Source organism: Marmota monax, unplaced genomic scaffold, assembly GCF_021218885.2.
Source record: "Marmota monax isolate L192 unplaced genomic scaffold, Marmota_monax_Labrador192_F-V1.1 WCK01_AAM20220418_F8-fsc00181, whole genome shotgun sequence".
Classification (NCBI taxonomy): domain Eukaryota; kingdom Metazoa; phylum Chordata; class Mammalia; order Rodentia; family Sciuridae; genus Marmota; species Marmota monax.
Genome location: NW_026694276.1, coordinates 2,479,805 through 2,492,047, shown reverse-complemented (window position 1 = coordinate 2,492,047; position 12,243 = coordinate 2,479,805). Strand labels below are relative to the sequence as shown.

General features: G+C 36.5%; 1 protein-coding gene across 1 annotated transcript in view; it reads left to right on the top strand.

Annotated features, from left to right (window-relative positions):
- Positions 1-10,458, top strand: part of Eeig2 (EEIG family member 2) — a 90,161-nt gene extending 79,703 nt beyond the window's left edge. Inside the window, exon 11 of the mRNA XM_046467285.2 lies at positions 5,377-10,458. Within this exon, the coding sequence (XP_046323241.1) occupies positions 5,377-5,419 (43 nt within the window). The 3' untranslated portion in view covers positions 5,420-10,458. The remainder of the gene's footprint in view (positions 1-5,376) is intronic.
- Positions 10,459-12,243: the final 1,785 nt, after the last annotated feature.

Genomic DNA, 12,243 nt, shown 5'->3' with positions numbered 1-12,243 from the left:
CCTACCACCCTGATTCTCAATATAAGTTGAGTATTCCTTGTCCAAAATACTTAGGACCAGAAGTGTTTCAGATTTCAGTTTTTTAAGTTTTGGAATATTTACACTGATATCACCAGTTGAGCTCCAAAATCTGAAACTTTTAAGCAAGATGCCATCCTCAAAAAGTTTCAGATTTTGAAACATGTCGCATTTTCAGATTAGCGATAATCAGTCTATACTTCAGAATGGTAAGTACAGCTGTCAAGGACACCTTAGGAATTCTGATTGTCCTCTTCCCAACATCCGTTCTGTGCACCCCTGGCACTGTTTCTATGTAATATTTATGTACAGCTTACACACAACAGAGTAAATCAGAGTTGCAGGGGTATGGGAATGCCTAGGCCAAGACATTTGTTTTATTATTTCATGCTCAAAATCTGAAAGAATTTTTAGTTCATTTCTTGTACCAGTATTCATTTTAATGAGTATCTCCTATGTGTCCAGCACATTATAGAGCCCAAAGGATACAAAATAGTGTCTAATAGCAAATACCTACATCATTAACTAGAGTCATATATGGTAGTAGGAAAGAAAGAAACATAAAGATGCTATGAAGAAGTAATTTTTTAAATTTTTTTAGTTGTAAATGGACATAATACATTTATTATTTTTATGTGGTGCTGAGGATCTAACCCTCACATGTGCTAGGAAGGACTCTACCTCTGAGCTGCAGCCCCAGCCCTGAAGAAGTAACTTGAAAAGCAGTTTATAAAGGATATAGCACAAGTTAGACCTTTAATTAATCTTCATGACTTATCCGCTCATTAAATTTAGTTAACTTTTGGACCTGCTTGTGGATAAGGATACAAGGAGGAAAGACCCAGCTCTTACCCTCAGCCAGCAGATGGTCCTAGCACATGGAGTTGGCACCTCAGCCAGTGGACCAAATTACCATTGCCTGTTTTTGTAAAGCGAGTGTCATTGGAACACAACCATGCCTGGTTACATATATACTATCTGTGACTGCTTTGATGCTGTAACAGCAGAATTGCATAGTATAGCAGAGACCATGTGGCCCACAAAGCCTAAACTATTTATATCAGGTAAGATAGACAAACTATAAATAGTAGAGGGAACTCTGAGAGAACAGCAAAGGGACTCAGATGGAGAAACTCCCTGGAAGAGCTGATACTTGAAGAGGGTCTTTGGGAGAATAAATATAAGTGGGTTTTTAAATATTTATTTATTTATGTATCTTTAGGTATTGTTTTGCTTTTTTTTTAAGGTGGACACATTATTTTGTTTTTATGTGGTGCTGAGGATCAAACCCAGTGCCTCATGCATGCTAGGCGAGTGCTCTACCACTGAGCCACAACCCCAGCCCATAAGTAGGGGTTTATCAGGCAAATTCAGGGAAGACAGATATTCCTGGTAATAGGAGCAAATAAAATGAATTTATAGGCATTATAATTATACAATACTTATTATAGGTAAAATTGAGTATTTATTAGTTATGTGCCAGGCATAAGCACATACATATATGTATTGTATTCATTTCTTATAGTATCTCTTTCAGTGCACACAACACACTATAATTAGTTATTTAAAACATGGAAATAGATGCACAACTATAATCACAGCTGCTTTGGAGGCTGAGGCAGGAGGATTACAAATTCAAGGTCAACCTGGGCAACTTAGTGAGATCCTGTCTCAAAATAAAATTGAAAAAGAAGGGGGCTAGGGATGTAACTCATCGCCCTCCCACCTTGGGGTTTGATCACTAGCACCACCAAAAAAAAAAAAAAAAAAGACTGAAGTTCAAGACCAGCATCAGTAACGTAGAAGAACCCTATCTCAAAATTTAAAGAAGAGCTGAGGGTGCTCAGTGGTAGAGTGTCACTGGGTTCAATCCCACTACAAAAATAAAATAAGGAGACAAAGATACAAAGAAGTAGAGATCATTTGCCCAAGGCCATAAACTAGTTGAGTGGTGAAACCAAGGCTCAAGATTCATGTCTCTTTAAATCCAAAGCCCATCACACTTAACCACTTTGACCTTACCAGCTTCTAAATAATATGACCTAGTTAGAGAATTACCTAAAATATTTCTTCCCAGAATGGGTCATGTAAAAGTAATTTTGAGGACATAAGGTTGGTTGACAAGTGTCTTTAAGCCCAGTAATAAAGGCCTCGGTTGATATAATGAAGAGTTTATTCTTCCTCATATTTACAGTAGGAGCCATTGGTGATTCTTGCATGGAAATGATCTATCAGAATGGCATTTTAGAAAAGTGACATAATTTTGTCAGAGCAAAAAAAGATACATTGAATACTTTCAATATGTGCTATGAGTATTATTGTTATTCAGAGAAAAGAAAGATGAATTTTGGTTGAGAGATCATCTAAAACTTAGGATACAAAAACATTTATTTAGTAAAGAAGTTGATTCTGGTTCCCACCCCCTTTTCAAATGAATGCTAGAATAATCACCTGGGGCCCAGGGTTGTAGCTCAGTAGCAGACTATTTGCCTAGCATGTACAAGGCCCTGGGTTTGATCCCTAGCACTGCTAATAACAAAAATATGAAAAAAATACAATAATCATCCAATGCATGAAAGCCTGAAGTGTTCATTAGGTTTCAGAGTAAATGGTTCATATGACATGCCACAGAAACACCAAAGAACATCAGAGAGAATATGTCATGGTGAAAGATAATGGGCCACAGAGGCAGATAGACTTGGGTTTCATTCCTGGATTAGCTATTATGACTCAGCTTAGCTATGATCTTGGCTAACCACATCTCTCACCTGCTACCAGAAAGCACTGCATCAGTAGGGTTAACATCACAGGCTCAGGAGTTGGGCTGCTTAGTTTAGTACCAAGTTTCACCACTTATTAGCTGTGTCTTTGAAAGTCATTTCTCTTTACCTCAATTTCCTCACCATAAAATGCTGCTAATGGAAACTATCTCATAAGAATAATAAGGTTAAAATTAAATGAGGTAAGATATGTACACGCTTATAACAATATCTGGTATGCAATAAGCATTCGATCACTTTATATACACTAATTGAAGATCTGTTGCAGAGTTAATTCTGGATATTAAGCTATTTGAAGTGACCAGCATGCTGCTTATACACATAGGCTCTCAATAGATAATGGGTATTTATCAGAGAAGTTAACATGTCAGCATTAGATCTGTTCTGTGAGATAAACTATGATGGTACAAATGAAACCAGAATCATTTACCTAGGGACAGAAGAGAACGGAGAGAACACAGCAACAAACCATACAGATTTGGTGAGGGCTTTCAGCAGTAATCTTTCTGAAGTCTAGTGGATACTGATTGCCTGCACAGGGTTTCTTATAGGGTCCTGTGTGCACCTGCTTGCACCTGCTTGCTCAACTTTATTTTCTAAAAAGAAGTCTGCTTTGATTTCATTTTTATTCCTTTGTATGTTGTCTTTTATCTCTGATTGCTTTTAAGATTTCCTCTTTTCGCTACTTTTAACAGTTTGATTATGATATGCCTTGATGTATTTCTCTCTGTATCTATTCTGCCTGAGATTCATTAAGCTTCTTGGATCTCTGGGTTTATAGTTTTTATCAAATCTGAAAATTCTCCTACCCTTCCTTCTGGTATTCTAACCTTCAAATTCTATCCACCAGCTTTTCTGAGCCCTGACCTCCTCCTCCTCCACTCAGACCACCAAGTTTTTAGGTCCTCCCTCCCTGCAGATTAGGGAGATCCTGAAGCAAACTGCTTCAGGCAGCAAGTTGGGGCCATTGTAGGACTTTCTTCATTGATTTCCTTTTTACTGGGAAAACAGTCTTGCACTGCCTATTGTCCAGTGTGTATAAACTCTCATTTTCTATGTTCTATTGAGTTTATAACTATTCAAGGCAGGAAAGAAACCTTGGTTCCTATTATTCCATTATGGCCAGAGCAGAGCATACTTAAAAGGACATCCCAAAGCCAGGTTCCTTCAAATAATGATTGTCTGCTGGGGCTAAGGATGTGGCTCAATGGTAGAGTGCTTGCCTAGTACATGTGAGGCATTGCGTTCCATCCATAGCACTACATATAAATAAATAAATAAATAAGATTATGATTATAGCCTGTGAGTTGTTTGTTTTCCTCTTTAAGCAGTGCTGGGGATTGAACCCAAGGTCTCGCACATGCTAGACAAACATGCTACCACTGAGCTAAATCCACAGCACACAAATTCTGATTATCTGTGGCTACAAATGGATATTCATTGGTACTCATTTGAAGATGGTCCCATCATTTCTTCTGTGCAGTGAATCTGTTTTAATTTTTTGGTGGGGGATGAGGTGCCAGGGATTGTACTCAGGGGGCACTCGACTACTGAGCCACATCCCCAAACCCATTTTGTATTTTATTTAGAGACAGGGTCTCACTGAGTTGCTTAGCACCTTGCTTTTGCTGAGGCTGGCTTTGGACTCACAATCTTCCTGTCTCAGCCTCCCTAGCTGCTGGGATTATAGCTGTGCGCCACCCAACCCAGCTGTGCAATAAATTTGTAAGAACCCTCAGCAGTCAGCTTAGAAGTCCAACTCAGTTCATGATGTACTAATAACCACTAACTTATTGCCATCTTTTAAAATTTTCTCTTAAAATGCCGTTAAGCATCCAGTGCCAGGATGCACACCTGAAATCCCAGCTATTTGACACACTAAGGCAGGAGAATCCCAAGTTCTAGGCCAAGTTGGCAACTTAGCAAGACCCTATACCAAAAACAAAAATTTAAAATGTCTAGAGCACAGGTAGCTCATTGGTACAGTACTTGTTGAGCAAAAATGAGGCCCTGAGTTCATTCCCCAGATCTACCAAAAAAAAAAAAAATGACATTTATGTATTAACTAAAAGAATTCTCTAGCCAGTTCTGGGGCATGCTCCTGTACTCTCAGCTGCTCAGGAGGCTGAGGCAAGGAGGACTGCTTGAACCCAGAAGTTCAACAACATAGTGAGACTTGGGCTCAATAAGATAACCACACTACTATAACAACTAAAGACTATCATCATTAACTGAGTGCAAGGCCTGATGCACTGCTGAAGTCACTTATACTCTTGGATGAGATTGACTTTTTAGCATTTGTATATAAACATGTTTGAAGAGAATATTCCTTGTAGCAGTTTATTGATAGGTCAAGAATTGTGTTATTGGGTTATTGTGGAAATAAGTAGGAAGATCAAGGCCTAGACTAACCCAATGTATTAATTATAAACATTTACTCTTTCAAGTATTTTCTACTTGTGATACCTTTTAACCTTGTAGAAATGAAATCTATTAGAAAACTCTTCAGTGCATTCTCTCTCAATTTCAAACACTTCAGCTCAACATTTTGAAGGTTTTATTCCCCCTGCTGTTCTAGGGTGGGGTCTGGAGCTTATGAACAAGTTGTGATCAAACGCTAGCAGTCAAGCCGGAGATCTGAAGCTTCCCTGTGGATTTAAAGTGTGGGCAGTTGATGTATGGAGGCATTTTAGTCGAGCACTTAAAAGGAATCTGTGAACCTCATCTGTCAAGAAGAAAGCCAAAGCTGATTTCGTCTCCAAAAGCGCCCACCTTCCCCACCCAGTGAGAAGGAACATCTGAATGGTATTCTCAAGGCAGTGTGCCAGAGTGTGCCTTGGAGGTGCACTGCTCCTGTGGCTACTGCACATGACAGTGAAAAACTGTTCTTTCTTTCAAAATACCCAATGGAAAAACAGCACTAGATATGTCTGAGTATAATTTTAGTATTCAAGAGTAAAATCTGTGATAGAGGTGCTCAATAGATTGGGCTGTATGTTTTTTATTTTAATTTTACATTTTAGATATAAGTGAATATAATTTAAATTTAAACCCTTATAAATTCTGTCAAGATAGTTATTAAGTCCTCTTAAGGAAATATTCCATATTATACTACCTAAGGTATTATACTGTTTATTAACTCATTTTGATGCAATAATTGATATAAAGTGTGGGTGTTCATGCTTTGGGAAAATGTTTTACTACAATAACATAAAATGCTTAAAATTAATATAAATATGTCAGTCATAAATCAAATGACAAGTGTGTTTTAAGTCTGAGGTAGGTAAATGGATGTGATATTGTTATTATGTGGTATATAGTATTGTTATTTGTCATTAACATTAGATGAGCTGTAGAATCCCCACTAGCACTATACGTGAAGATTTAAAATAAGCTTAATATTCAATATGTTAGGCCACCATAAGGCACCCAAACAGAAGAACTATTTTAATTCACTGAATTAAGACCTGCTGGTTTCAACAGTCAAAATTTAGAACACGAGAAAAATTGTGATATGATCTGAAACAGAGCATCTTTTTCTGTGAAAATTCAGGCTTGTCTAAAGCTGAAACTTACTCTGACATGGTAGTAGGTAGAAAATAGGAAACAGCTACTTAACATTACTGAGCTGAAGGATTGGTAGTTTTCCATTTTAGCTTCCTATGGTCAGATATTATGGTTTCTTCTTTACTATATCAAAAATTAATTGTTTTGAGGCAAGAGTAGACTGTAATATACATCAAATATGGCTTTAAAATATGAATATCTCGTCTGGTTTCAGTTTCACAGCACAGCATATAAACTTTAGAGGTTTTCTGCTCTTATATGACCGTCTCCATGTGGAAAGATCAAAACCTTTTTGGAATCAAATAAAAACTCAAATCACTGAAGAAAAACAGATTCCTTAGAACCATTGATGTCCCAGTCCTTAATTTCGAAATCATGTTCAAGAAAGAAAATGTCAGAATAAAATTGGTCTAGCTTTCATGTTGGCAAAATATCCAAATTTAAAGGTTCGGAAAAAAAAATAGAAAAGTTCATGTTAGGACTTTTTTTTTTTTTAATTTCAAAGATTGGGTATCCCATATTAATAAATTTTTACAAATAGATTCTGAAATTTTTAAAATATTCTGAATTCTTAAATTATTTAGAATATTTTGGATGTTGAAAAGGTTTTATAAGTCCAATATTTTTTTTATTTTTTAAGATATATTTTGAAGGCCATGTGCAGTATAGCACACGCCTGTAATCCCAGCAACTCAAGAGGTGAAGGCAGGAGGATCCCAAGTTCAAGGCCAGCCTCAGCAATTTAGCAAGGCCCTAAATAATTTGAGAGACCCTGTCTCAAAAAATAAAAAGGACTGGGGATATAGCTCAGTAGTTAAGCACCCTGGGTTCAATCCCTAGTATCAAAAAATAAAATATATAGATATTGAAGAAAAACGATTGACCTGAATATTTTAGTGAAATTATGCTTGGTTAGTTCTCTTAGTCCAAATAAAGAAAATGATTTATTAAGAGGTAAGGACTCCACTGTTCTATACAACTACAGTGCACTGGTTTTTAAAAATGTGGAAAGAAAAAAGAAAAATCCAAAGCAACAGTGACTGTGAAACTGAGCAAAAAGGAAGAAAGACTTGTCTGTCTTCAAGTGAACTGATCCTTATTACATATTATGGAAAGAAGCAAAGTTTTAGAGATAGGAAGATAGAAGATATTGTTTAAAGAGATATTTATTATGACATTTTTTAAAACATATTTTTCTATTTTCAAAATATTGTTTCTAGGCTATATTTTTATTGGCATTTTGGCAGATGATTTTGCAGTTTTAAAAATGATAAAACTAGATTATAAGCATGGTTCAGTGAGGATACTCCTCAGACCTGTAAAAGGTGCTTTAGTCAAGGCAGTGCCCCTGTCTTACTCATCCCTAGCTGCCCCTGGCCCTGTCTTTATTCAGATTAGTTCTTGGTATTTAAAATGGTACAGAATGCTTTTTTTAAAAATGAAATGTGAAGAGATTTTAAAAGCATGAAAATCATGCATTTATAATTTTAGCAGCCACCAAACCCATCTTGAGTTATATAGTAGTAAATATAAAAAAAATTAATAAGCAGAAACATTAGTTAAGAAGTTAAGAGGGGAAAAAAAAACTTAATGGCCATGACCTTTGCAGTCAACGTCTGGATTCATTTTATTTATTCTCATATTCCATTGGAATACTTTGCATTCAAATTTCGCTACAGTCCTATCAGAATATTTATTAAGGGTTGTTAAGAGTTAAGTGCCTTCCTTACTACTATAGTTTTTCTTTCCCTAAAACTTGTATTGTTAATCTCATGTAGCTAATGAAAACAAAAAAAGCTGCTTATTAAATACAAAGTCCTGGGCTGGGGATGTAGCTCAGTGGTTCAGTGGTAGAGAATTTGCAAGTCCCTGGGTTCAATCCCCAGGGCTGGGAGAGTGGGGGTGGGTGATATATATAAAGAAAGAGACTGTGTGTGTATATGATATCTATATATATCTATATCTATCTATCTATCTATATATGATATATACTTATATCATATACACACACACAAAGTCCACTTTTTAAGTTTAGATAATTGGACTTTGAAACTTTTGATTTTGTTTTAATAAAATGGATTTTGAAAAGTAGATTCTTAATAAATTAATTTTTAAATATTAAAGTCAAACTTCAAATAGCCCAGTGTTAGATAATTTGCAAATATGTAACACTTTTTCTAGTTCTGTCTGAGAGAAAAAGACTAATGGCAATTTAAAGCTACATGTTTGGGATGAGATAAATAAGAGTCTTAAATATCTTGTTGAGAAGCATACACAGGCCAGTTAGGAGATGCTCTTCCTGTGACTTGAACTGATGTTGACTGAGACAGACAGGATATGAAGGAAGGGTAGCACCGGGCAGAGAAGGCCCTGGGCCATCAGTTTACACTTTAAAGGTTGACTCCCCTTCGTAGTCTTCTGTGTAAAGGCTTCTGTGTACAAACAACTAGTATACATTAGTATTTATGATCTGAAAAAGTCTTGACCAATAATTCTAAACTCTACCTTCCCATTCCAGCATAAAATTATCAGAATAATATCCAAATTAGATTCTTCTATATATGCTTTTTTGAACAAAACTGTGAGCCACAAATGTTGACCACTTAGCTCTTTTGTTGCTGCAAGGAAAAAATAATCTTCAACTTGCCTCCATTCAAAATGTATTCAAGGGGCTGGGGATGTGGCTCAAGCGGTAGCGTGCTTGCCTGGCATGCGTGCGGCCAGGGTTCGATCCTCAGCACCACATACAAAACAAAGATGTTGCTGGGGATGTGGCTCAAGCGGTAGCGTGCTTGCCTGGCATGCGTGCGGCCCTGGTTCGATCCTCAGCACCACATACAAAACAAAGATGTTGTATCCGCCGATAACTAAAAAATAAATATTAAAATTCTCTCTCTCTCTCTCTTTAAAAAAAAAATGTATTCAAATTCAGGCAGGAATGAGTTTTAATAACTTAAAGATCCCAGAGTAATTTTAGACTTTCAGGTTTCCATGCTAACTAAACTGCTTTGCAAGCTATAAAATATTTCAATGCTCTGAAGTGCTCTGAAGTATTAGGCTTACAGTATGACAAATCCATAACAAATCTCTGAGAGACAGACTGGGCTCATATGATGGGGTTGCATTCTATTTTCTTAACAAGGCTTTAATTTGGGCAGTTCTGAAATTATGCTTGGTCAGTTCTCTTAGATGGTACGTCATGTGAATATAATCAAGTACAGTAGTTGAAATGATAAGCCGCTGTTCATATGTTGGCTTAGGTACTATGCATAATGTTAATAGCTGAGATGTTAAAAAATATAAAACATAAAGAGTAAAATATTCCTGCATTAAGCCTATTTTAAGACTGCCCTGAAAATAAAGGCCTTGTTCTCTTAAATATGTGATTTTCATAAGATAATGTATACATACTGTATTTTAAATGGTCATGTGGGTGGTCTTCCCATGTGACAAAGCTGATAAAATTTTTAATTTACATGCAATGTATTCTGCATTTTCAAATGTTTGTTTATGTATATAACAGAAAATTCTCTAGCTGATCTTCATTGACCAAATCCCACACAAGGGAAGACATTTTAGAGTATATACAAATTTTGGTTTTTTTGGAAATAGATCTTATTTGGGGATCACTTTCCTCTTGTGTGTTTATTTGACCCTTTGGTTGATTACCTACAACCTGTATTAACTTCTAATCAATCAGTTTATGAAAAATACTATTGGTGGCAGGGGACTGGCTCAGTGATAGAGCACTTACATAGTATGCACAAGGCCATGGGTTTAATCCCCAGCACCACCAAAAAAAAAAAAAAAAAAAAAAGGTTATTGAAGTGATTCCATCAGTATGCTAATACTTGGAGAATGAACTTCATATTTATATATTTCCTTGTTTCAAACTGTACAATGATAATCCAGGCAATGTTTCTTTTTTTAACAAAAAAAATTTATTTGTAAAATGTTTGTAATGTAAAGATGAATCTCATACATGTTCAATAAAATATATATCAAAAGTTTAGGTGTTCTTTTTATTTTAAAATTAATATTCTGTCATAAAACTGTGCCAAGGTAAGAAAATAAATAAATATAACTTTCTTGACTATGTAGTATCTGACTTGAACAGCTCCAGTGGAGACATCTGTCCGAACCGTGGGGCGGCATGGGCTTTGGTGAGAGACAAACCTGAATCTGAATGAAAACTACCTTCTGAACCCATTTCCTCATCTAGGAAGGAGATAATACAACTGACTGTCAGATTGTGATGAAGAGCATGAGTTAAGAGTATGCTGAAAAATTGAAAACAAATTTAAAAAGAAAAAAAAATTCCATTTAGTAGGCTGAGGTGTTTGTTTTATTGCTTTTGTTTTGGGTACTGGGAATTGAACCCTGGGGGTGCTCTACCACTGACCAATATCTCTAACCCTTTTTATTTTTCTAGACAGGATCTCACTAAGTTGCCTAGGCTAGCCACAAACTTGTAGTCCTCCTGCCTCAGCCTCCCAAGTCGTTGGGATTACAGGCATGTGCCACCATGACCATCTCACTCAGTATTTTATCAAACCAAAAATAGCTTTTTAGCATCTACATGCATAAAGTAATTCTCATGTTGGTGGTTCTTATGTTAGTGATTCACAACTAGTGTGGATTAATATTTATGATTTGAAAATCATAATCATTTGGGCACACAAATGTTTACTAAATGTGCTACTAATAGAATTTAAGATCAACACTTAACAGAAGAGATTTAGTGTCACCCATATCCTTGTCAGCTTTTCTTCCCTTTAATTACAGATTGGTGGTCTTCCGTGGACAGCACAGATTATGGAAGGTTATATGATTAAGGATGAAGTACCATGCTTATTGGCAGAAGCTGGTAGGTTATGGGCACGAGGAGAGACCTTCCAAACCCCTCCCCAGTACACAGGATCATACAGGATTACCCAGGATAACTTTGTAATGGGTCACAGCAGAACCTGGCAGGACCTCTGATCGGTCCTCAGACATCCTTGTTCACATTTCTGGCATGGGCCATCTTCTTGTTATGACTTAAACCACCTTACCTCAATACCTAGTGGTTTCCCCTTCTCCCTCTACCCATCCTTCCTCTTTCACCTATTTCCACCTGTTCCCTTTCTGTGTCCCTATGTATCATTTATCTGATATCAGAACTTAATGAAATCTGTCCTTCCATTTGTATAATAGGGTATCATGAATGGAATTCATCCATCTATGTTATGTCACATAACCAAAAAATTAGGAAAAAAAATAGGAAAGGCTCAAATTAAGAGATTCCCTGGGTCAGAGATTTCTATCCCATGTGAAAGAAGATGCCAGAGACCTTCCTCTATGGATTGGTTTAGACCCCCACTGCTGTGCAGTTCCATTCAGTTTTTGTGGGTTTTGTTTACATCTTAGATGGCAAGTGTGTGCAGTTACTTTAAGAAAAGTGTGCCACCTTCTGGTACTGAACGCCAATGATTTAGGGAGTCTACTTTTCCCAAATGATCTGTGACTGCTTCTCTTTGACATATACTCCATGAAATTAAATCAAAGGAAAAGCATTTTGTGGGGGACAGGGGTTAGTAATACTTTTAAATACTTGAAAAAAATTTTATAGCATTGTTTATTTTGCTTAGATCTTTTTTTTTCCCTTTAGTGTGGGGTTAAAGAAAGATTCTGGAATTACATTTCCATGAGGATTTCTACCAAAAACGACTAGAAGAGCAACGTGACTAAGTACATGTAGACAGAGGTTTAGACCCAGACATGGTAGCAGAAAAACACAGGACCCATTCAATGAAAGCCAGCAGTCCTATGGGTCAAGGATGAGGTGTGGAAGCAGCAGCAGTGTTTCTGGGAAAGGCAATAATATGTCCACAGCTTG